This window comes from Oncorhynchus nerka, linkage group LG5 (assembly GCF_034236695.1).
Source record: "Oncorhynchus nerka isolate Pitt River linkage group LG5, Oner_Uvic_2.0, whole genome shotgun sequence".
Lineage (NCBI taxonomy): Eukaryota > Metazoa > Chordata > Actinopteri > Salmoniformes > Salmonidae > Oncorhynchus > Oncorhynchus nerka.
The window spans coordinates 41,564,237-41,589,058 of record NC_088400.1 but is presented as its reverse complement, the minus strand read 5'-3'; the positions used below and the strand labels follow the sequence as shown (position 1 = coordinate 41,589,058).

Here is a 24,822-nt window from a genome sequence, read left to right as displayed (position 1 = left end):
CTTTTAAACAGTTTTGGCAAATGTATTTTGAAAGAAGTTTTGGCCTCTGATAAAAAAGAGGGGGATCCCAGTTTTCCATTGATACTATGTTTATTTCTCTACTCCTTCAATTGCACACGTGGCATCGTTTTACAAATGCAGTTTTGTGCAGCTGCACAACAGAGCTCTTAAAGGGGCAATGGCGTCTTAAAAAGGGCAACGACTTACTTTGCAATACAAACAAAAAAAGTATATATTATTTTAGTAAATAATAACAATCAGGATGTTGTGTCCAATGGGGTAAATGCAGATGGAAAAACCCCATGCTTCAGCCCATGTATTTATATCTACAGTTAGGCTACAGGTGATAATGCTTATTGCTAAATAGCACATCTGATAATATAGATCATGCATAGGCTAGGCTATATGCATGGTCCAATATGTTATTGTGTCCATTTCTGGAGGTGGAAGTTATATTTTAGATGGTATCAGCATGATTTTATTTTCATACATTTTGGAGTAGAGTTTTTCAGTCACCAGAACTGAACTTCTCCATCCTTCTATGTAAAAAATATTCCCGGGGAGGACCCTGCATCCCCTAAGCACGGGGACTGGAATTGGTCAAACTCGCAGTTTAATACATGTACAAAATGATCCTCTTTCCGTAAAAGCTTGATGGTCATGACTTTCTTACATGAAATGGGAGGTTAACTTGGCTTCTGAAAGCAGAATCCGCCTCATCAGTAGTCTGACACCATTGAAGCATCTGTTGACAGAGAAACCCAACCTCCATTTTTGTTACCACGCTCTTGCTTAACAACACTTCCTTGTATTTCAATCAGGATTAGCTAGCCGATGCACTATAAACTCGCTAAACTAATGTACGGTTACAGGTGGGCGTACCAAGCGCGGCGGAGCGTGCGGACATCCTACGGAAGCTGCTGACCTCTGTGCCCTGTAGGCTGACCCCCGACGAGGTAACCCAGCTAGCGGACGGCGCTCATGGATATGTCGGGGCAGACCTGGCCGCCGTCTGCAAGGAGGCAGGCAAGTAACGCTAGGCTAACCGCAAGCAAAGGCTATGTGATGTTTCTGTATGCTTGGCCCAATCCAGGAGCAACGGCCTAACCCACTATAGCCAATGGGAGGCCTAAGAATTGAGGTGAGGGATTGGTATATGATACCGTTTATTTGTTATACTAATGTCCACCAATGTAGCTATCACCATTTAGCTGGTTACGCTATGAAAAAGCAATTTTTCTCACCACCGTATTGTAGCTTCTCATTATCTGAAACTGAGTGGCTCACCACACCAACCCTCTGAGACTCTCCTGACCTAAGGATGTGGGCTTTTACTTTGGCTTGTGGATCCCATTGAGAAAACTCTTTTTAAAGTAAAAAACAAACTTGTTGTGAAATTCCTCATGGCCCACATAGCCTTAACCCTGCAACCCAATCCCCCTAGCCGGTAAACAGTGTCAGGATAACAGGATGTTGGGGTGATTCTGTGGCCGTCGGTTAAGAGGCCCTGTTGTGTTATTGTGTGTGTGTGTGTGTGGTGTGTGTGTGTGACCCTCAGAGCCTCTTGGGTGGTCTCGGGGACGTGGCGTATTGCATTTCCAGTTGAGGAGGGCTACTACTTCGGCTCACGGAAGCGCTCTGGTGAAGAGAGTGATTTACTGTCCGCAGAGGCCAGACGTGACTGGCAGTGTTTTCAGAGAAAACCCCTGGAGGGAAGATTCCCCCCCTCTCTCTCCGATGCTGAAACCCAAAACACTAGACAAACACAGAACCTCACATGTGCACCACAGGAAAAACTAACCGTCTCCAGAGAAGATTGGATCTCTCTATCCGACCGTATCAAGGCTATCAATGCTATGGATCCATACATAATGGTAGTTCAGATACAGTATCGGTCACATAAACCCATTTCAACCCATTCCACATTTTTCTCCACTGTCCACACTGTGTGTGTGTGTGTTTTTATGTTTGAGTTAAGGGACAGTCAAGTCTAATAGACCCTGTCCAGCACCACAATGTTGATGTGTGTTTTTTCCTCTGTTGCTGTCTGCGACAACAACATACGGTCATGAAAACTTCTCAAGGAACCCCAGTTGTTTCCCCCAATTCCCAGTCCTCTTCAGGTAACAATGACCTGCGAGGGGGAACGTGGCTCGCTGCATCGTCTCTTCCTGTAAATAGAAGTGCAGTGAGGGTGTCATGCATATGAACGGACCGACCCCACGACCAGCTGCCCCCCCCCGCCTTTCCCATCTCACCCCAGGACAGGGTCAGGGGCTTCTGACATCCTTCCCCCAGTCCCCAGCAGTACAATGGTGCCCTGCTTGCTGTAGGCTAGACCAGACCCGGCTGCAGAAGGCTATTTGTAGCTTCTCCTGGTCTCTCTCTCTCCCTCTTTTTCCTTTTGTAAAATTCTTTATTTTTCTCACCTGAGACGGACACTCTGTAGACAAAGGGAAAGATGACAAGGCCAAGGCGGCCGTCTGCACATTTGTGTGCTTCTGTGTTAGGTTAGCAAGAAAAGCAGATGTGAATAGGGAAGTGAGTTATTTTTGTGTGCATCGAGTTCAATATGTTTTTGTCTAATTTAACGTGGCAATCAGCAGTTGCTACATCAATTCTGATATGTCCCATTGTGTCTTGAAGGATATAATGTATAAATGCCTCATGACCTTAGGTCAACTGTCGTACCCCATCGGAACCCAAAATATAAGCTTGTTTTACGCCAATGTTTCTAAACAAATTAAATGTAAATAAACACCGTAAAGCCTTAACATGGTTAAAATTATACTTTTTTTGATATCATGGAAGATCAGTCCTTGCAGTCAAGTGTGATCAAACCCACATCCTTTAAGTGGTGTGGCGAAAAAAAAGTCAGTATCAACCACATACTTTCATGAATATACAAACAACGTTTCCATCCTGCAAGGATCTTCGTCAGGTCATTTCACCGGGAGTGTACCACACCCATATTTATAGACATAAGACAAACGCCAATTAGAGTAGTCTATACAAATTCTCTTTGCAATACAAGTCTATCGATGTCCCCCCTTCTCCTCAGGACTTTGATATACTCGATACCCATGTACTTTAATGAGGCAACATTGTGTCTGGCAGTCATAAAGTGCATAGCGACTGGACTTTTGGGGTCTTGGTATCTGATTCTACTCTTATGTTCGGATATGTGTTTCTTGAGTGCCCGGCGCGTCTTGACCACATAGGCCAGGCCACAAGTGTATTTCAATAGGTAGACTACATTCTTTGTAGTGCATGCTATGATATCTTTAATTTGAAAAGGTTTTCCTGTCATAGGATGGTCGAATGTGTGGCATTTGCTCGTGAAATTCCACTGTGTGCACCTGTAATTGCCCTTTGGACATGGTTAAGGAAGGTGTCCCATAGCGGTGGGGGACAATTCCCATGCATACGAAATGATTCTTATGACATTGTGAGCAGTTAGGTTTGAGTTACATTTCCATAACGACAAGGGCTGTAGCTTTCAAATGATATGTCACTTTTTATTTTCGGACAAAATATTTTTCTGGGGGTACCCTTAGCTCAGAGTTGAACAGGTTTTAAAAATGCGTAAAGGGAGAAATCAATGATGGTGAAGAGTTAATTGTGTATAGTCATTTACATTTTTTTTTTTCACACTATAAGGTCAATTTAACACTCAACATGATGATAATGCCCTTTTTGTGTAAAGGCAGTTTTTTATTTTTTATTTTTATAAATTGCTTGGAATTTCAGCCTGTTCAGGTGGGTGGATTTTTGGCCCACATCATGACATCACAAAATTTATTTCCTCACGCCCACTTGATCAGACTGAGCATTTCAAGGGCCAAAGGAAACGTGATTACAAATATATTTTGGAGTTATTTTTGTTAATGAAATAAACACACAGTGATTTATTATAGATGAATTAAGAATTAAATTACTTAGGTAGCCTGTTGTAGACCTATTGATTTTAATGTAAGTTTCTACAAATATTACTCTGTTGTCCCCATCTGTGATCAACCCTAAGTGTTTTTCACTGTTTTGAATGGAGTCCTGTCGGCCTGTCCCGGCATGCTTTCTCTCCCAGGGTTTTTAGGCGTCTTTATGTTGTCGTTATGATGGTGAACTGATCCTAGTGGTGGCAGATGAATAATTTCCTCAGTCTAAACAGTGTAAATTGCTGTGTGCCACATCCGGACCAACTATTTACAAAGCCTTCTAAAACAGGGGAAGCCCTTTGGAAAATGCAGGAGAATAGAAGCCTGTACTGTTCTTAAAATGTTGGTTTTTAAGATATACATTTTTTTTCTCCAGAAAGTAGTTACATTGTGTGTTAAGCTTCATGTATGACTAGCTAGCTTGGTTGATGCCTCAATTTAATCCATTTTGGAATAAGGCTGTAACATAACAAAATGTGTAAAAAGGGAAGGGGTCTGAATACTTTCCGAATCCACTGTAGATTTGATGTGCTATGACTATTCTTTTTGTAACTGTAGACTTTTTTAGTTCTAAACTTTGGAATTCATTCTTTGAAGATAGTTCATTTGAACCTTGCTGACCAAAGAGATGGCGTACAACAGACAAGGACGCCCTGGTTTTAGCTCCTAGCCAGCTTTGTAGTATTTAGTTTTTTTCTTTGTTATTTCTTACATTATTTGCTCAGAACGTTTCTTGTATTATTATCTACAGACGTAAGTAACTTTTGGATATTAGATTGGCGGTCACTCACCAGAAATTAGGCTTCCCTGACATGGATCCTTTGTTTGAACTTCCGAGGCAGCTCTATTCATCCCGGGGGCTGCACCGAAACGCAAATGCTGGATAAGATGGAGGAGTAGGGCCCTAGTTAAACTTGGGCAGTGTTCATACCATCCATCGCTTCAGAGTATAGTATTCGCTAACACTCAGTCCCTGGACAATAAAATAGACGAGCTCAGGGCGAGGATCTCCTTCCAGAGAGACATCGGGGACTGTAACATAGTTTTACAGAATTATAGCTTTCTCTGGATATATTGTCCCTGTCCATTCAGCCAGCGGGGCTCTCCATCCATCACACGGACAGGAAAATATAACTCTATGGAAATAAGAAAGGCGGCGGGGTTTGTTTCATGGTTAACAACTCATGGTGTGATTGTGGGTACATTTAGGAATTCAAGTCTTTTTGTTCTCCCGATCTGGAATACCTCACTATCAAATGCCGACCGTATTACCTCCCGGAAATCTGAGGGAAAAGCTACCGAAATTCTAGCAACACATCGCCTGTGCTACACGCGCAACACAGACCCTGGTTCATTGCTACTCTCCTTTCCGGGATAGCTACAAGGCCATCCCCTGCCTCCATTCTGCTCCTCCCCACCTATAGGCAAAATCTTAAACAGGACGCTCCCGTGGCAAGGACTGTTCAATGTTGGTCTGACCAATCGGAATCTATGCTTCAAGGTTGTTTTGATTAAGCGGACTAGGAACTGTTCCGGGTCGCCTCTCAGAATAGTATCGATGTATACACTGACTCGTTGATTGGGTTCATCAGGAAGTGCATAGTGGATGTTGTTCCCACTGTGACGATTAGAACTTATCCAAACCAAAAGACGTGGATAGATGGCAGCATTCGCGCTAAACAGAAAGCACGAACCACCACATTTAACCATGGCAAGGTCACTGGGACCATGGAGGTTTACAAACATACCAGCTACGACCTCCATAAGGCAATCAGAGGTCAAACGACAATACAGGAACAAAGTGGAGTAGCAATTCAACGGCTCAGACACAAGATGTATGTGGCAGAGACTCCAGATAATCACAGATTACAAAGGGAAAGCCAGCCACGTCGCGGTCACCGACTCCTCACTCCTGGAGGATCTAAACACCTTCACCCGCTTCGAGTAAAACAACATCGAGCCGCCGACTGTCATGAGGACTGTGGGCTCTCGTTCTCCATGGCTGACATGAGTAAGTCATTTAAGTGTTTTAACCCTTGCAAGGCTGCCTGGCCCAGATGGCATCCCAAGCCGCATCATCAGAGCATATGCAGACCAGCTGGCTGGAGTGTTTTACTGACATAATCAATCTCCATATCCCAGTCTGTCCCCACTTGCTTCAAGATGTCCGCCATTGTTCCTTTACCCAGGAAAGTGAAGTTAACTAACAAAATGACTAGTGCCCCATAGCACTCACTTTTGTCATCATAAAGTGCTTTGAGAGGCTAGTTATTGATCATATCACCTCCATCTTGCCCGACACCTTAGACCCACTACAATTCACATATCACCCCAACAGATCCACGGATGACGCAATCGCCATTATACTGCACACTGCCTTATCCCACCTGGACAAGAGAAATACCGATGTAAGAATGCTGTTCATCGACTACAGCTCAGTTTTCAACACAGTAGTGCCCTCCAAGCTCATCACTAAGCTCATGGGCCCTGGGTCTGAACGCCTTCATGTGCAACTGGGTACTGGACTTGCTGACGAGACGACATCAAGTGGTGACGGTAGGCAACAACACCTCCGTCCCTATGATCCTCAACACAGGGCCACCTAGTGGTTAGAGCGTTGGGCCAGTAACCGAAACGTTGCTGGATCGAATCCCCAGGCTGACAAGGTAAAAATCTGTCATTCTGCCCCTGAGCAAGGCAGTTAACCCACTGTTCCCCGGGTGCCAAAGATGTGGATGTTGATTAAGGCAGCTCCCCACACCTCTCCGATTCAGAGGGGTTGGGTTAAATGCGGAAGACACATTTCAGTTAAGTATCTCCCTTTCCCATAGGGGTGCGGGCTCAGTCCCATCATGTACTCCCTGTTCACCAATGACTGCATGTCCATGCATATCTCCAACTAATCATCAAGTTTGCTGATGACACAGGGGTAGGCCAACTGCCTACAGGGAGGAGGTGAGAGCCCTAGCGGAGTGAAAATAACCTCTCCCTCAATGTCAACAAAACGACAAAGCTGATTGTGGATTACAGGAGAGCAGAGAGAGCACACCCCCCCCCAAAAAAGTTTAAAGTTCCCCAAGGACCTTGTGAAGATGCTGGAGGAAGCAGGTACAAAGGTATCTATATCCACAGTAAAACGAGTCCTATATCAACATATCCTGAAAGGCCGCTCAGCAAGGACGAAGCCACTGCTCCAAAACCGCCATAAAAAAAGACAGACTATGGTTTGCAACTGCACATGGGGACAAAGATGGTACTTTTTGGAGAAAGGTCCTCTGGTCTGATGAAACAAAAATACAACTGTTTGGCCATAATGACCATCGTTATGTTTGGAGGAAAAAGGGGGGGCTTGCAACCTGAAGAACACCATCCCAACCGTGAAGCACGGGAGTGGCAGCATCATGTTGTGGGGCTGCTTTGTTGCAGGAGGGACTGGTACACTTCACAAAATAGATGGCATCATGAGGTAGGACAATTATGTGGATATATTGACGCAACACCTCAAGACATCAGTCCGGAAGATAAAGCTTGGTCGCAAATGGGTCTTCCAAATGAACAATGACCCCAAGCATATTTCCAAAGTTGTGGCAAAATGGCTTAAGGACAACAAAGTCAAGGTATTGGAGTGTGCTTCACAAAGCCCTGACCTCAATCCTTTAGAAAATGTGTGGGCAGAACTGAAAAAGTGTGTGCGAGCAAGGAGGCCTACAAACCTGACTCCGTTACACCAGCTTTGTCAGGAGGAATGGGCTAAAATTCACCCAACTTATTGTGGGAAGCTTGTGGAAGGCTACCCAAAACGTTTGACCCAAGTTAAACCATTTTAAAGGCAGTGCTACCGAATACTAATTGAGTGTATGTAAACTTCTGACCCACTGGGAATGTGATGAAAGAAATAAAAACTGAAATAAACCATTCCCTCTACTATTATTCTGACATTTCACATTCTTAAAATAAAATGATTCAACTGACCTAAAACGGAATATTTACTAGGATTAAATGTTAGGAATTGTGAAAAACTGAGTTGAAATGTATTTGGCTACGGTGTATGTAAACTTCCAACTTCAACTGTTCATACATACATACAGTACCAGTCAAATGTTTGGACACACCTACTCTACTCAAGGATTGTCAACATTGTAGAATATTAGTGAAGACATCAAAACAATGATATAACAAATATAGAATCATGTAGTAACCAAAAAGGTGTTAAACAAATTTTAGATTCCTCATAGTAGCCACCCTTTGCCTTGACAGTTTTGCACAGTCTTGGCATTCTCTCAACCAGCTTCACCTGGAATGCTTTTCGAACCGTCTTGAAGGAGTTCCCACATGCTGAGCTCTTGTTGGCTGCTTTTCCTTCAATTCTGCGGTCCAACTCATCCCAAACCATCTCAATTGGGTTGAAGTCGGGGGATTGTGGAGGCCAGGTCATCTGATGCAGCACTCCATCACTCTCCTTATTGGTCAAATGCCCTTACACAGCCTGGAGCTGTGTTTTGGGTCATTGTCCTGTTAAAAAACAAATGATAATCGCACTAATCTCAAACAAGATGGGATGGCGTATCGCTGCAGAATGCTGTGGGAGCCATGCTGGTTAAGTGTGCCTTGAATTCTAAATAAATCACAGACAGCATCAGCAGCAAAGCACCTCCACACCATCACACCTCCTCCTCCATGCTTCACGGTGGGAACCACACATGTGGAGATCATCTGTTCACCTACTCTGCATCTCACAAAGACACGATGGTTCGAACCAAAAATCTCAAATTTGGACTCATCATACCAAAGGACAGATTTCCACCGTTCTAATGTTCATTGCTCGCGTTTCTTCACCCAAGCAAATCTCTTCTTCTTATGGGTGTCCTTTAGTAGTGATTTCTTTGCAGCAATTTCACCATGAAGGCCTGATTCACGGAGTCTCCTCTGAACAGTTGATGTTGAGATATGTCCGTTACTTGTTCTGGGAAGCATTTATTTGGGCTGCATTTGGAGGTGCAGTGTACTCTAATGAACTTATCCTCTGCAGCAGAGGTAACTCTGGGGCTTCCTTTCCTGCGTCGGTCCTCATGAGAGCCAGTTTCAGCATAGCGCTTGATCAGTTTGGCGACTGCACTCAATGTTCTTAATGTTCTGGATTCACTGACCTTCATGTCTTTAAAATAGTATTGGACTGTTGTTTCTCTTTGCTTATTTGAGCTGTTCTTGCCATAATATGGTATTTTACCAAATAGGGCTGGAAACCTGGCACCATCCCTACCGTGAATCATGGTGGTGGCAGCATCATGCTGTGCGGATGTTTTTCAGCAGCAGGGGCTGGGAGACTAGTCAGGATCGAGGCAAAGATGAACAGAGCAAAGTACAGAGTGATCCTTGATGAGAACCTGCTCCAGAGTGCTCAGGACCTCAGACTGGGGCGAAGGTTAAACTTTACAATAGGACAATGACCCTAACCACACAGACAGGGCAGGAGTGGCTTCGGACAAGTCTGTGAATGTCCTTGAGTGGCCCAGCCAGAGCCCGGACTCCGATCGAACATCTCTGGAGAGACCTGAAAATGGCTGTGCAGCAACTCTCCCCATCCAACCTGACAGAGCTTGAGAGGATCTGCATTGAAGATTGGGAGAAACTCACTATATACAGGTTTGCCAAGCTTATAATGTCATACTTAAGAAGACTCAACGCTGTTATCGCTGCCAAAGGTGCTTCAACAAGTACTGAGTAAAGGGTCTGAATACTTTTATGTATTCAGTTAAAAAATATCTAAATTAGCAAAACAATTCTAAAACCTGTTTTTGTTTTGTCATTGTGGGGTAACCTGTTTTTGCTTTGTCATTGTGGGGGAATTTGTGTAGATTGATGAGGAGAAAAAAAACATTTTAATCAATTTTAGAATAAGGCTGTAACATAACAAAATATGGAAAAAGTCAAAGAGTCTGAATACTTTCCGAAGGCACTGTATGTGTATGTATGTATGTATGTATGTATGTATTTATTTATTTATTTATTTATATATTCTGGTTTCTGACTTTGCTCGTTAAAGTTAAGAACAAATTCTTATTTACAGTGACGGCCTACACTGGCCAAACCCGGACGATGCTGGGCAAATTTTGCGTTGCCCTATGGGACTCCCAATCACAGCCGGTTGTGATACAGCCTGGAATCAAACCAGGGTGTCTGTAGTGATGTCTCTAGCACTGAGATGCAGTGCCTTAGACCACTACACCACTCGGTAGCCCAAACCTTAAACTTTGATTTGATTTAGTTTTTGGAATGCCGATTTATTTTATTGCACAAGTATGAGTGGAAAAAAATGTCAGGGAAAAATGAGGCGAGTATTGTTTGACATAAATCTTGCTGCAGAGACATGAATGAGATCAACAGTGGTAAATGCTTGATGTGTGTTTACAGAGGAAGCCTTCCATATAAAGCACTTTTCCCGACTCCACAGTCCTTTTAAAGGCACTTTTGGAATTTTAGGACAGGCTACATAAATATTGCCAGATCAGTATGTGACGTTTATTTGCCGGCTCTGTTTATAAAATCCGGAAATGTTCGCCTTGTACTATTTATTCTCGGTCCTTACCTTTATTAATGGCAGCTTGCGCGCTCCTTCCCTCCCTTTCCCCAGTGTGTGTGTTTAAGAGCACATATTATTGCAGTCTTTCAGTGCTGGAACAGATGTTGGGTATTGTAAATACAGGTGCAAAGAGCGTTCCCGGAAGCCCCTCAGAGTAATGAAAACGTTCCTGTTTTTTATTATGGTGTAGAGCCAAAAGTATTTCACAATTCATTTGAGGACAACGTCGCTCTAGACCCACACAGCTCTGCTGACAAGTGCCCCGGGACGGGACGGGGGGTGAAGGTGTTACGGAGGGGTTTTTCTTGTCTAAATAAGTTTTGAACATGTTGTAGGAGTGCAGATGGACACCCACAGATGGAGTTCCATAAATGACCTACCCACGGTTGTTGTTGACATATCAAGACAATAGAGCTGTATAAGAAGCCCATGAATTTGGCAGGGGGAACTTTTACTTTACCTCGACTAGAGTTACCTCAGTGTCCTCTGCCTGTCTTTGTAGCAAAGTTGTAAAACTGCCCAAATTAATCCAAGCTAGTCGTTTTTGAAGGTAGTTATAGTAGGACGCACCGGTGTCTTAGATGTGTTGGTCTGTGGACTTGGCTCACATTCCCTTACAGATCCGGGCTGGTGGAGGTGGCCCCGGAAGAAGAGCCTCGAGTCGGGGAGGGCCTGTTTTGGTGCCAGATAATTGGGAACATCCCTTCTTCTTACCAGCCCACAGTCCCCTGCTTTCACCTTGTCTCTTCCTCCCCAAGCCAGGGGCATCCCATTCTCAATTTCCCGCAGATTGCTGGTAAATGTGAAGCATTCAGGAAAGAACAAGTGAGAAAAAAAGAGAATCCACATAAGGTTCAGATTAAACCTTGTTGTGTCGCTCCTTTTTCCTCTTCTAACAGTGCATCGGATGTTTTCATAACTAAACCAAATGTGTGCTCGGATCGAGCCAAGCCTAGCCAGGGGATATCATCCCTGAAGCGGAAATGCTGGAGTCGCATTGTTGAATTACATTTCCTTTTGCCTTTGGGCTATCCAGATTCCAAGCTGGATACTACATTAATCTGCTTCATGAATGTACTTGCTAACTAAGCATTTGCTTAGGTTGTGTAGACACCCATCAGTTGCTCATACGGACAATGGGTCGTGAGTTGGTCCGACTTTCATTAGGTCAATTTTTGTTCTGTAGGTTAACTCCTCAGCAACTGTAGTGTTTTGTGTCCAGCGATTGGTTAGAGAAAGATCCTTTAGCTGGACGAAACGTTTGTCAATCCAGGAAGACAGCATTGCGGGGCTTTTTTTTGAGCTCTTCAGCCTTATGAGCGCAGACTTTTCTTTCTTATTCTGTCTAGAATTCCGGGTTAACGCACCACAGCCAAACATCGTTTTTACTATGATGCACTGGAACAGGTAAGAAGGCTGTCACGGTCGCCCAACTGTCAAGTGGGCTTCTTTTTCAAAGGCAAGTAGACTAGGGCCGGGAATTCCCAGGGACCTCACGGTACGATATTATCACAATACTTGGTTGCCGATGCTACATGTATTGCGATTCTCGCGATTTCTGTATGTATGCGATTCGATACTGTGATTTTCTATTGGGATTCCATGGTCCTAACATATTGCTCACCATATGTCTGCTGCAGAGGGACAAGAGAGAGTCACGAGAAAAACAAGTTTTGTTCAGTCAGGGAAATAAAAGTGCTGAAAACAAATTGTTTCCCTGTTTAAAAAGACGATGGAGAACAAGCTATGAAGGTACAGCCACCTAGCGCAAAAATAATATTGCGATATTGTCAAAACAATACGATTATATAATCCAAAATAATATCCAGATGTTTAACTATATAGATTTTCTTCTCCCCCATCACTGAAGTAGACGTTGCCTGACGAACCAGAACCAAGCCCTAACCTCCATTACCCTTTGAACATCCCTCTTAATGTGATGAGGAGGCTGAGCAGTGGAGAAGAGGAGGAGGAGTAAAGAGTCCCTCTGATAGCACATGTGGTAGCCCCTGTTCCCCCCCCTCTCCCCAGAAAAATATGCTTGCCCCCTCCCCTCCTTCCTAACCTGTGCATGGTCTCAGGCTCCAGGCTGAGGCAGATGTTTTTGTACTGCTAGTCGAAGAGCCCTGGAGCTTTGAATGGAGAAGAGATGGCCATGTCATCGGGCAGGGCCAGGTCAGGCGGGATTGATGTGATGTGGTGGGGGACTCTGGGGAGAGGAGACGGGACACAGCGAGAGCAGAGCCCAGGACCCTAGAACACACTGACCTTGGCCTGATCCGCTCACGGACGCTCGCTCGCTCTCTCTCTCCACATTGTGCTTTTCTTTTTTTCCTCTGTCCCTTTTTTCAGTCATCGCAAATCCTGGAAAATATAAACAGGATGCAGTCTTGTCTGATCGTAAATCCCCTCTTGTCTGCCCTGGCCCACAGCCCCAACCCCCCCCCCTACCCCAGTCCCTGGCCCCAGCTCGGAGGAGAGGTGGAAGCCTTCGGTAATCATGCACTCAGCCACTGTATCATTTGTTCATCAAATGCCTGTTATCCTACATGCATGGCTTGAATCTATACAACTGGTGGCTACTCTAGTCGAGTGCAGGTTTTTCTGCAATGTCATGCGGTAGGGTTCTTTAAAAATGAGGCTGATTTACTCCTAGCAGCAGCTTTTCATTCAGGATTTTCCCGTTCATATTTGTATCTACTATCTATTGCACAGAGTACAACCAGCCTCATTCAGAATTTTCTTTGCCCTTGATCCTTACACATAATTTGACTTATCTTTTATTGACTGGAGACGTGACATGTTTATCTAGTCTCAGAGATTTATCTATTTCCTTTTGTATGATGTATTTGACAGACTGTTTAAGACAAATAACACATGACAAATATGCCACAACCCACAGGAAGCCCAATTTCTCCTTTGTATTAAACACTCACTTTTCCTTCTTTTTTTTCTCGAAACCATCTTCAAGAAAATTCAATTCAGAATTCTAATGCCTTAGTATTCCAAGAGACACACTCTTGGAAAACAAGGCTTTATCCTTGTTCTAATCCTTCCCTGTCGGTGATACTGATGTAGGCCGTAATCCCTATTCTTGCTCCCTTCCTCCTGTGGTTACGCCTTCTAGCGTGCTCCCTGTCCCGTCACCAGCGCCGATGTGGCCTATTCATGAGCTATCATCACCCCGGCCCCTTGGAATGCTGATTGTACACCGGCCTATTTCTCTCCGTGGCTCACTCTTTTTGTGGCCCTGCTCTGCAAGGCCCAACACGAACTCAAAATCCAACACCAATATTAATGCACAGATTAAGTTATTTGTACCGTTGTCCTTTTTAATACTCGGCCGGTAACAGAATCGCCTCTAGTCACGAGAGAGTTAATCCCAAACACAACGTGTCGATTACAGTTCCTCTGCAGCTTTTCTTCTTGGCTATGCGTGTCCAATGTGCCCTGTTGAATTGAAAGAGTGAAGGGAACTAGTGTTCATTTGGAGATTTAGGCATTCGTTAGGGATTCGTCATCACGACATGTAGGAGCCTGAGAGGTGAGGTGAAAGTTCTACTGTGTGAATGTAAGTGTGTGTTTGGAGTCGTGGAGCGGCTGCCAAGGACTTATGGGAAACTGTCCACCACTGTATGGCCTGTCGTTTTTGAAAAAAGGAGGAAAGTGAGGCTTAGCCTATTGTTGACATTTTGACGATGGCGTGTTGCTGAATGACAAAGTATTGATTTTCAGAAAACATGACTTGTTTTGCAGCTTGGGGCATCTTTCCTCCTAGTAACTGTACACGTCATCAACTCATCTTAGACTTGCAAAATGTCCATCCTGTGTGAATTTTGCATTTCTAAAGCGCCTCTAACGTGACAATGTTCTTTTATCAGAATGTTCTACCTCTTATTACCCACCATGCACTATTCGCCAAAATATCACCCTACAGGAAATTGTCAACTAAACCTAGACATTTTGAAAACCTGTACGTTTAACAAATAAGTTTATCAATCTGGTCTTTTTTACAGGGCTGCATGCATTAAGGCATGCTCTCGGGAGTGGCTCCCAGCCATCAGACCTCCAATTGATGGGGACAGTGACGGTCACCCTCCAGGACCTCCAGTGGGCCATGTCAGAGGTCAAACCAAGTGCCATGAGGGAGGTCGCCATCGATGTCCCCAAGGTATGTCTGGATTATAGTCCCTTGGACTCCTTTTTGAAGGTCGGCATGCGAGGTCGGCATACAAACTGTCATTCGATTTATCGGGTGCCACCAAAGATGGAACAACAGCTCTGCTGATGTCACCGGCACAACGGAAAGTTTTCTAGTCATGTGCTGAAACGTCAACAAATCTTCTCAGGAGCGCAAATCGCTTAATTACTCATTGGACAACCAGTCAATGTGTTATGTCAACAGTACGGTGAGTAATCAAGTGAGGCATTAAGTATTTTGTGCATCGGAGAAGATACTTTCAGGTCCCCAGTTACTTTTGTTGACGTGCGGTTTTCACCGAGGGTTCAAACCCGAGGAAGCGTCGGATGGAAATGACCCACAGCCATACTGCTGCCCTCCCTGAAACGGAGATGAATCACACACTCAGTGTGTGGGGGGGGACAGTGGTGAGACTCCAGGATGTTTTGGAGTTTGCATGTGCAAGACATAACGGACAGGAAGAGGCTAACATCATCTCCAGCACTAATTGGAAGCAGATCGGGTCGACATCGGTTCCTGCCAGAGAAAAAAATGAAAAAAGTCCGTTCTCCTTCCTCCTAATGCTCCTCTGCACTGAGCTCACCCCGAGACATTCAGTTCTTGCGGCCAGTTCCTGGAAACAAAAGATGGGCTTGAGTTTTTTTCCTTCCCTCAGTGCACTGCAGCTGAAGGGTCGGCCGCAGAGCTCCGACTTGATTATATCCATATGAGTGCAAAACATTTGTTTCTAATCCATTTATATAAGAAACTTTCAGTGGAGCCAGGCCTGGCGAGAGCAAGAGCAGAGCACACCTCTCTCTCTCAGGCCGACCGGACCTTTTTAATGTTTGGATCTGGCAGCTGCAGCCGAGAGCTCCGTTCCCCTTTTTCGACTTCCTCTCCTCTCCAAGTTCTTGTCTGGAGGAGTACCCACCACAACTACTGTCGCACCCGCCCTCCTCTCCCACATCCCAGGCAACCCCATCAAAGTCCGGGCCCTAAGAGGCCCCTTGTAAACTTCAGACAACAACAGTAAAAGATAATAACTGGGTCTCGGAGAGAGAAAAAGAGGCAGGGGGAGTAAAATCAACGAAGCAAGGTGTGACTCAAACTGCACCCTCTAATTCTACATCTGCCGTGTTCGTGACAAAAGCACCTTGCAATTATGCTTTTTAAAATATTTTTTACTGTCATTCACGCCAGCGCCATGTTCATTTTGTCTGCAGAAAACTTGAACAGAAACACAACAAAATAGGTTCAGGGGGAGAAAGGGGGTATACATCTTTGCTGTGCACATCTGCTGCTAACCTGGTAGGGTAGAGGCACCTGAAGCTGCCTGATTGATTTACACCCCATAGATTCTGGCAAGGGGAAGCTGTGCCTCTCTTTCTCTCGCTTTCTCGTGTCTCTTGCTCTCTCCTTCCACGCTCTCTTCCAGTCTCCCTTTCACCATCTATATCTCTCTCTCCTCACCCACCGTCCTCTCTATCTATAAATTGTTCAACGTGTGGTATTTACAGTATGTGGCCGGACGCCAAGTTTCCATTGGGTGCTCTGTTCCCGGGAGACGGCGCCGGTGGCCTGGGATGTGTTACTTCGGGCAGAGAAAGGAGGGAGGGAGAGAGAGGTGGAGATGGAAGGAGAGAGATGGTGAGAAGGAGAGCGAGAGAGGAAAAGTCATGCTGATGTCATGAAAGGGTGGCTTATTGCTCTGTCCAACCCCTTCTCTCCTTATTGCTCTGTCCAACCCCTGCTCTCCTTATTGCTCTGTCCAACCCCTGCTCTCCTTATTGCTCTGTCCAACCCCTGCTCTCCTTATTGCTCTGTCCAACCCCTGCTCTACTTATTGCTCTGTCCAACCCCTGCTCTACTTATTGCTCTGTCCAACCCCTGCTCTACTTATTGCTCTGTCCAACCCCTGCTCTCCTTATTGCTCTGTCCAACCCCTGCTCTCCTTATTGCTCTGTCCAACCCCTGCTCTCCTTATCGGTTTTATCTCCCTGGAGTCGCGCGCCTCTGCCCATCATCCGTCAAAGTGGCAGCTGCTGTCCGACTCTCTGTGTTGTCTGCTGAGTCACTCTCCGCCCAGATCTGGCCCAATGCTTTTCCTGCCGTGTATCTCAACTAGTTCTTGTACTGTATTATTCCAAATAATTTGCCCAGAGCAAAAATACAAACAGTATTTCAGTGATTGATTGATTAATTACAGCTGTAGAGAGAAATAAACACTGCACACAGAACCCACAACTTTCTTGCCATAATAAGGATGTTACTTTTGACTTGGCAAGACTCTCTCCCTTGCAGACTGTTTCCCTTGCTGACTGTTTCCCTTGCAGGTTCGCTGGTCGGACGTGGGAGGCATGGAGCAGGTGAAGCTGAAACTGAAGCAGGCGGTGGAGTGGCCCCTCAGGCACCCTGAGGCCTTCACCCGCATGGGCATCCAGCCCCCTAAAGGGGTGCTCCTCTACGGGCCCCCAGGCTGCTCCAAGACCATGATCGCCAAGGCTCTGGCCAATGAGAGCGGACTCAACTTTCTCGCCATCAAGGTGATGGTCATTTAACATTGGATTGTTGCCTGCATTCTCTCCAAATGGTCAATGTATGGGCAGGGAGGTGTCCTTTTTACACCTACAAGTTTCCATAAATCGCACCCCTGTAATGCATACTTTTGTAATGCATCAGTTTTGCAGTTGCATTGCTTTTAAGCACAGTTCCTTTAGTTATGGCTGACCTAGCATGGACCTTTGTCGTTTCCACAACATTAAGTAACTAATGCTACAACTATAGCTAGTAACACTATCACCACATTTTTCTGTTGTCCCAAAAATACTTTGCGGGTCTCCCGAGTGTCGCAGCGGTCTAAGGCAACGGGGTTGGATCCCAGGCTGTGTCACAACCGGCTGTGAACGGGAGTCCCATAGGGCGGCGCACAATTGGCCCAGCGTCTTCTGGGTTTGGCGGAGGGTTTGGCAGGGGGGGGGGCTTTACTCGGCTCATCACGCTCTACTGACTCCTTGTGGCGGGCCGGGCACCTGCAAGCTGACTTAAGTCATCAGTTCAACGGTGTTTCCTCCGACACATTGGTGCAGCTGGCTTCCAGGCTAAGCGAGTTTGTGTTGAGAAGCGCGGCTTGGCAGGTCATGTTTCGGGGGACGCTTGACTCGACTTCGCCTCTCCCGAACCCGTTGGGGAGTTGCAGCAATGAGACAAGATCGTAATCACAAAATTGGGGAGAAATACTTAGCCATGCCTATTTACATATACTAGCAGCCATTCCCTTGGCTTTAACCCAGTTAAAAAACAAAGGGATATGTCCCTGATTCTCTCAAGCACCTCAGACTCTCTGGCTTCCTTGGAGGCAGACCTATAGGCCTCCTCACTTGACCCCTCCGACCCTGTCTTTGTCCTCTTCAATCATCACCCCATCCTCTCTACCCCCCTCTCCCTCCACCCCAATTCAACACTCGCCCCTACACCTTCCTTCTCCCTACCCCTCGCCCTGCTCTGTCCAGGCCTCTTGATGGAGATTGATTGATCAGCTCAGCAATCGTTGATTGGCGCTTATTTTGGAAGCTGTTGCCGGGTGCAATGGGGTCGTGACAGAAGCTGTCAGCCAGCCTGATTTAGAGGGGGTCAGTGGTAAAAGATGGTGGATAGGCTGTTATATTAGAAAGAAAAGACAGAAAGACTGTAAAAGTCTCTCAAAAGGGGCTATTTTTCTCGTAGATGTTGTTTGGGAATAAAGTCCAGTGCCACACGGGAGCCAATAGAGGCATTTATCTAATACATAGCTACATAGAAATGTACCTACACTAAACAAAAATATAAACACAACATGTAAAGTGTTGGTTTCCATATGCACAAACACCTTATTTATCTCCAATATTGTGAACAAATTTGTTCACATCCCTGTTAGTGAGCAATTCTCCTTTGCCAAGATAATCTATCCAATCCACCTGACAGGTGTGATATATCAAAAAGTTGATTGTATTTATTTATTTAACCTTAATTTAATTTTCAAACAGTATGATCATTACACAGGTGCATCTTGTGCTGCGGGCAATAAAAGGACACTTTAAAATGTGCTGTTTTAGCTGGTAAAATAAACACACTTCATACATTATCAAGCCCAGACCCGGCCTGGCCACACCACCACAGAGGAACTGGGGATAAATGAGTCAGTCTCCACAACGCTGTTGTGTTCTGAGGAGACAAAAGGGCTGCCGTTTAAGTGTTGTGTCCCTGCCAGCTCAGAGGTGTTGAAAAGGGCGGATTGCAGGGGAAGGAAGTGCGTCCTGACGGCCTGAGGGGATGTTTATCTGCCTCGGATGGAGGGTGCAGAGCGGCCACAGCAGCTTTACTTACCCTACCTCCTTGGTCCTCTTTGCCTTCCTTCTCAATTATTGTTTTTCTTCTTTTTTTTTCTCCCTTCCCCTCTATCCCTTAAATAACTATCCTTTTCATGTCTGAAAGATTTCTTGGCTGGCTGTTAATAACTTCTCAGTGGTTTGTTCATTGTTGTTTTGGTGTGTTCCTGTCAGAAATTAGTGGTGAGGCTAGCTTGTAGTTAGGTAAACAGTGTTATTAGGTGTATCATTAGTGTTTTATATTGATATTAATTGTTGTACTGTATAACTACGGTCCAAGGTTTTCCCTCGTATGGAACACTCCTGGTCCTATAATGAATCACTGGACAGGAGAACCAACTTCCCTCTGTCTCTTTCAGGGTCCAGAGTTACTGAGTAAATATGTAGGGGAGTCTGAGAGAGCTGTCAGAGAGGTGAGTACCAGGCCAACTTTCATTGTCTGTCATACAGTACACCCAATACACTGAATATGTGGACTACTTACATATAAAATAAATGGATTTAATATTCTACAGCAGAGGTGTCAAACTCATTCCACAGAGGGCCGAGTGTCCGCAGGTTTTGGGTTTTTCCTTTCAATTCAGACCTAGACAACCAGATGAGTGGAGATTCTTACTAATTAGTGACCTTAATTCATCAGTCAAGTACAAGGGTGTGGCGAAAACCCACGGACACTCGGCCCTCCGTGGAGTGAGTTTGACACATGTTCTACAGTACAATGTATATGCAGAATCGGGGTTTACTATATATTAATGCGTGTCTCTCTATATATGTTGGCATATGTCAATACCAGTTGTTTAGGAAGGCCAGAGCTGTCGCACCCTCCATTGTGTTCTTCGATGAGATTGACGCTCTTGCTGGAGAAAGAGGAAGGTAGGTATTTCTTCTCAGAAATGAGAACAATGACTCTTTCAATGACTGACTGTCTATAGTCCCCCAACCCAAGTCTGTACAATAATTACACTGATAAAGCCGGCTGTAGAGTTCCCATGGCGACAGTTCACTAGCGCACGCACACCCGCATGCACACACGAGCATGCACGTACACACTGACAAACAGAAGAGCCAGTCTGTCCGGAGGCGCCTCAATGGGATGGCACTGGGAACATCTGTGGCTTCAGGAAGAAGAAAAAAACGGACAGAGAGAGGACACAGGCCGCTGCAGACAAGCGCTTCATTGTGCACGCCACAGCAGATGGGGGAAGCTAAATATGAGGCCAACTTCCCGATAAACCCCCACTGAAAGTCAGCGGTTTAGGACCAGACAAAAGACCACTCCAGATATGGTTCAAACATGGCCTTCTCTCAAGCCTAATTGGACAGAGCCTGGGATGGGTCACAGTGTCTATTCTTTCCATAACCATTTTGCCATTTAGTGCATGTAGGGTGACATTTTGTGTCTGCTGAAGTACTTGCAATACTTGAAGTGGGATTTAGCTCCAAACTTCTCTTATGATGTCCATGAGATCACAAAACTAAACAGTGTGCATAACTCATACATGCGATTCAACTGCGACCTGCAGTGTCATATGGCCCAAGTCGGAAGTCGGAAGTTTACATACACCTTAGCCAAATACATTTGAACTCAGTTTTTCACAATTCCTGACATTTAATCCAAGTAAAAATTCCCTGTTTTAGGTCAGTTAGGATCAGCACCATATTTTAAGAATGTGAAATGTCAGAATAATAGTTGAGCTTTTATTTCTTTAATCACATTCCCACATTCCCAGTGGGTGTTTCCTGGACTTCAGGTAACAGCAGAGGGAACACCCCCCTATCCACATCGATGGAACAGTAGTGGAGAGGGTAGCAAGTTTTAAGTTCCTCGGCATACACATCACAGACAAACTGAATTGGTCCACTCACACTGACAGCGTCGTGAAGAAGGCGCAGCAGCGCCTCTTCAACCTCAGGAGGCTGAAGAAATTCGGCTTGTCACCAAAAGCACTCACAAACTTCTACAGATGCACAATCGAGAGCATCCTGGCGGGCTGTATCACCGCCTGGTACGGCAACTGCTCCGCCCTCAACCGTAAGGCTCTCCAGAGGGAAGTGAGGTCTGCACAACGCATCACCGGGGGCAAACTACCTGCCCTCCAGGACACCTACACCACCCGATGTTACAGGAAGGCCATAAAGATCATCAAGGACATCAACCACCCGAACCACTGCCTGTTCACCCCGCTATCATCCAGAAGGCGAGGTCAGTACAGGTGCATCAAAGCTGGGACCGAGAGACTGAAAAACAGCTTCTATCTCAAGGCCATCAGACTGTTAAACAGCCACCACTAACATTGAGTGGCTGCTGCCAACACACTGTCATTGACACTGACCCAACTCCAGCCACTTTAATAATGGGAATTGATGGGAAATGATGTAAATATATCACTAGCCACTTTAAACAATGCTACCTTATATAATGTTACTTACCCTACATTATTCATCTCATATGCATACGTATATACTGTACTCTATATCATCGACTGCATCCTTATGTAATACATGTATCACTAGCCACTTTAACTATGCCACTTTGTCTACATACTCATCTCATATGTATATACTGTACTCGATACCATCTACTGTATGCTGCTCTGTACCATCACTCATTCATATATCCTTATGTACATATTCCTTATCCCCTTACACTGTGTATAAGACAGTAGTTTTGGAATTGTTAGTTAGATTACTTGTTGGTTATCACTGCATTGTCGGAACTAGAAGCACAAGAATTTCGCTACACTCGCATTAACATCTGCTAACCATGTGTATGTGACAAATAACATTTGATTTGATTTGAATTAGTATTTGATAGCATTGCCTTTAAATTGTATAACTTGGGTCAAACGTTTCGGGTAGCCTTCCACAAGCGTCCCACAATAAGTTGGGTGAATTTTGGCCCATTCCTCCTGACAGAGCTGGTGTAACTGAGTCTCGCACACGCTTTTTCAGTTCTGCCCACACATGTTATATAGGATTGAGGTGAGGGCTTTGTGATGGCCACTCCAATACCTTGACTTTGTTGTCCTTAAGCCATTTTACCACAACTTTGTAAGTATGCTTTGGGTCATTGTCCATTTGGAAGACCCATTTGCGACCAAGCTTTAACTTCCTGACTGATGTCTTGAGATGTTGCTTCAATATATCCACTTAATTGTCCTTCCTCATGATGTCACCTATTTTGTGAAGTGCACCAGTCCCTCCTGCAGCAAAGCACCCCCACCCCTGTGCTTCACCGTTGGGATGGTGTTCTTCGGCTTGCAAGCCTCCCCCTTTTTCCTCCAAACGTAACGATGGTCATTATGGCCAAACAGTTCTATTTTTGTTTCCTCGGACCAGAGGACATTTCTACAAAAAGTACGATCTTTGTCCCCATGTGCAGTTGCAAATCGTAGTCTGTCTTTTTTATGGCGGTTTTGGCGCAGTGGCTTCATCCTTGCGGAGCGGCCTTTCAGGTTATGTCGATATAGGACTCGTTTTACTGTGGATATAGATACTTCTGTACCTGTTTCCTCCAGCATCTTCACAAGGTCCTTTGCTTTTGTTCTGGGATTAATTTGCACTTTTCGTACCAAAGTACGTTCATCTCTAGGAGACAGAATGCGTCTCTTTCCTGAGCGGTATGACGACTGCGTGGTCCCATGGTGTTTATACTTGCATACTATTGTTTGTACAGATGAACATGGTATTTGGAAATTCAGGCATTTGGAAATTGCTCCCAAGGATGAACTAGACTTGTGGAGGTCTAAAAAAAAAAATTCTGAGGTCTTGGCTGATTTCTTTTGATTTTCCCATGATGTCAAGCAAAGAGTTTGAAGGTAGGCCTTGAAATACATCCACAGGTACACCTCCAATTGACTCAAATGATGTCAATTAGCTTATCAGAAGCTTATAAAGCCATGACATCATTTTCTGGAATTCTCCAAGCTGTTTAAAGGCACAGTCAACTTAGTGTATGTAAACTTCTGACCCACTGGAATTGTGATACAGTGAATTATAAGTGCAATAATCTGTAGTCTGTAAACAATTGTTGGAAAAATTACTTGTCATGCACAAAGTAGACGTCCTAACCGACTTTCCAAAACTATAGTTTGTTAACAAGAAATTTGTGGAGTGGTTGAAAAACAAGTTTTAATGACTCCAACCTAAGTGTATGTAAACTTCCGACATCAACTGTATATATCAGCTCGGGGGTCAACTTAAGTCAACTCAGGAATGGACTGGATATGGTATTCGACCTGACAAAATGCCCCACTTACACTAGAGATTTTCTAATTTAACTGCATGCCCGAATTGACCAGATTTTATGCAATTCTTTGACCCCTGCCTTTCAAATTTGCTTGATGCAGGGGCATCTGTCGGAATGAGTTTTCTGATACTGAGACAGAGAAAAGAAGATAGAGAGAGACCGTTGGAGACAGGCGCATAAAGAGAAAGGGGAGAGGGGGAAAAGAAGGGAGGCATTGGGTCCATAGAGAATGAAAGAGAAAGGTGGAAGCAGCATGGCAGATTTCTCTCTTAGTCGCAAGGCCTTTTTTTCTCTTCCTCCCAGGGTCATAACACAGTGACAGGTCTCTTTTGTGTTCCTCTGAGGCCTTGTCTGTGGTAATGACGTGTGGCACTTCCGCTGGCCCTGTGAACAGCGACAGAGAGAGAGAGAGAGAGAGAGAGCGTGTGTGTGTGTGTGTCTGACAGAGGTGGGGAGCAGAAACGGGAGGGAAAGACACTACACTGTGCTATGGAAAATAAACACCTTACTATTTCTCAGTGCAGGGACTGGGACATGACAACTTGAACAGACACATTTTTGGTTAAAGGTCTTTTCATATCTCCCTTCTCTCCTCCCCCTGTCACCCCCCTACCCACCTCTCCATTTGTACTCCCCCTCCTCTCTCTCCCCTTCGCTCTCTCAGCTCCTCGGGGTCTGGTGGCGTAGGGGACCGGGTCCTGGCCCAGCTCCTGACAGAGATGGACGGCATCGAGCAACTCAGGGACGTCACCGTGCTGGCCGCCACCAACCGTCCCGACATGATAGATAAGGTAGATCCAGCAGAGTTCCTGCTCCCTCTCCCTCCCTCTCTCTCTCTCTCTCTCTCCCTCTCTCTCTTTCTTTCTGCTTCCCATCCTCCTTATCCTCCATCTGTCTCTTAATGAAACTTCATGAGTGCTGATCAAAGACAGAGCCTGGACCCTGTCAAAACACACCCAGGAAAAAGGGCCTGGCTCTTCACAGGCACTATAGGCTTTTACAGCTTGCTCTATCTCATTCTCGCTCTCTGTAGCCTTCCCTCATCTCCCTCTTTTCCGTCTTCCTCTCTCCTCCATTTATGTATGGACTTGCTGCTTATGAACATACTCTGCTTTCTGAAATGTAATCGTCTCTCTGCTCTTATCAGAATGTAAGAGTGATTAGGAGGGGGAAAACTTAAAACTGAAGATATCCTTTAGTCCAGTGCCGAGGGGGAACTTCCTCCTGCTCCCACTTTGCCAGGTGGCTGTTGAGGCCCCATGGTGGCATAAACCCTCATAGTGCTTCCTTATGGACAGCTGAACAGCTGGAAGTCTCCTCCGGGGCCACTGGTGGAGAATTGACACATCCCTGGCCTGCCTAGCAACTGAAGACCATTTCCTTCCTTCCTCCTCCCCTGCTACTGCCTGGCCTGCCACTCCAAGCTCTGTGGGCAGTTGGGGTTCGAGCCCCTGGGAGGGGTGCATGAGAAACTCCAGGCATCCTCAGCAGCCCCACCAAGCCAACCCTGC

At 45.3% G+C, this 24,822-nt stretch overlaps 1 protein-coding gene across 1 annotated transcript in view; it reads left to right on the top strand.

The window, feature by feature from the left end:
- The window catches only part of afg2a (AFG2 AAA ATPase homolog A), a 127,960-nt gene that overhangs the window by 5,304 nt on the left and 97,834 nt on the right, over positions 1-24,822 (top strand). The window contains exons 10-15 of the mRNA XM_029659937.2: positions 873-1,026; positions 14,532-14,686; positions 17,032-17,241; positions 19,422-19,475; positions 19,856-19,935; positions 23,976-24,102. Of these exons, the coding sequence (XP_029515797.1) occupies positions 873-1,026; positions 14,532-14,686; positions 17,032-17,241; positions 19,422-19,475; positions 19,856-19,935; positions 23,976-24,102 (780 nt within the window). The remainder of the gene's footprint in view (positions 1-872; positions 1,027-14,531; positions 14,687-17,031; positions 17,242-19,421; positions 19,476-19,855; positions 19,936-23,975; positions 24,103-24,822) is intronic.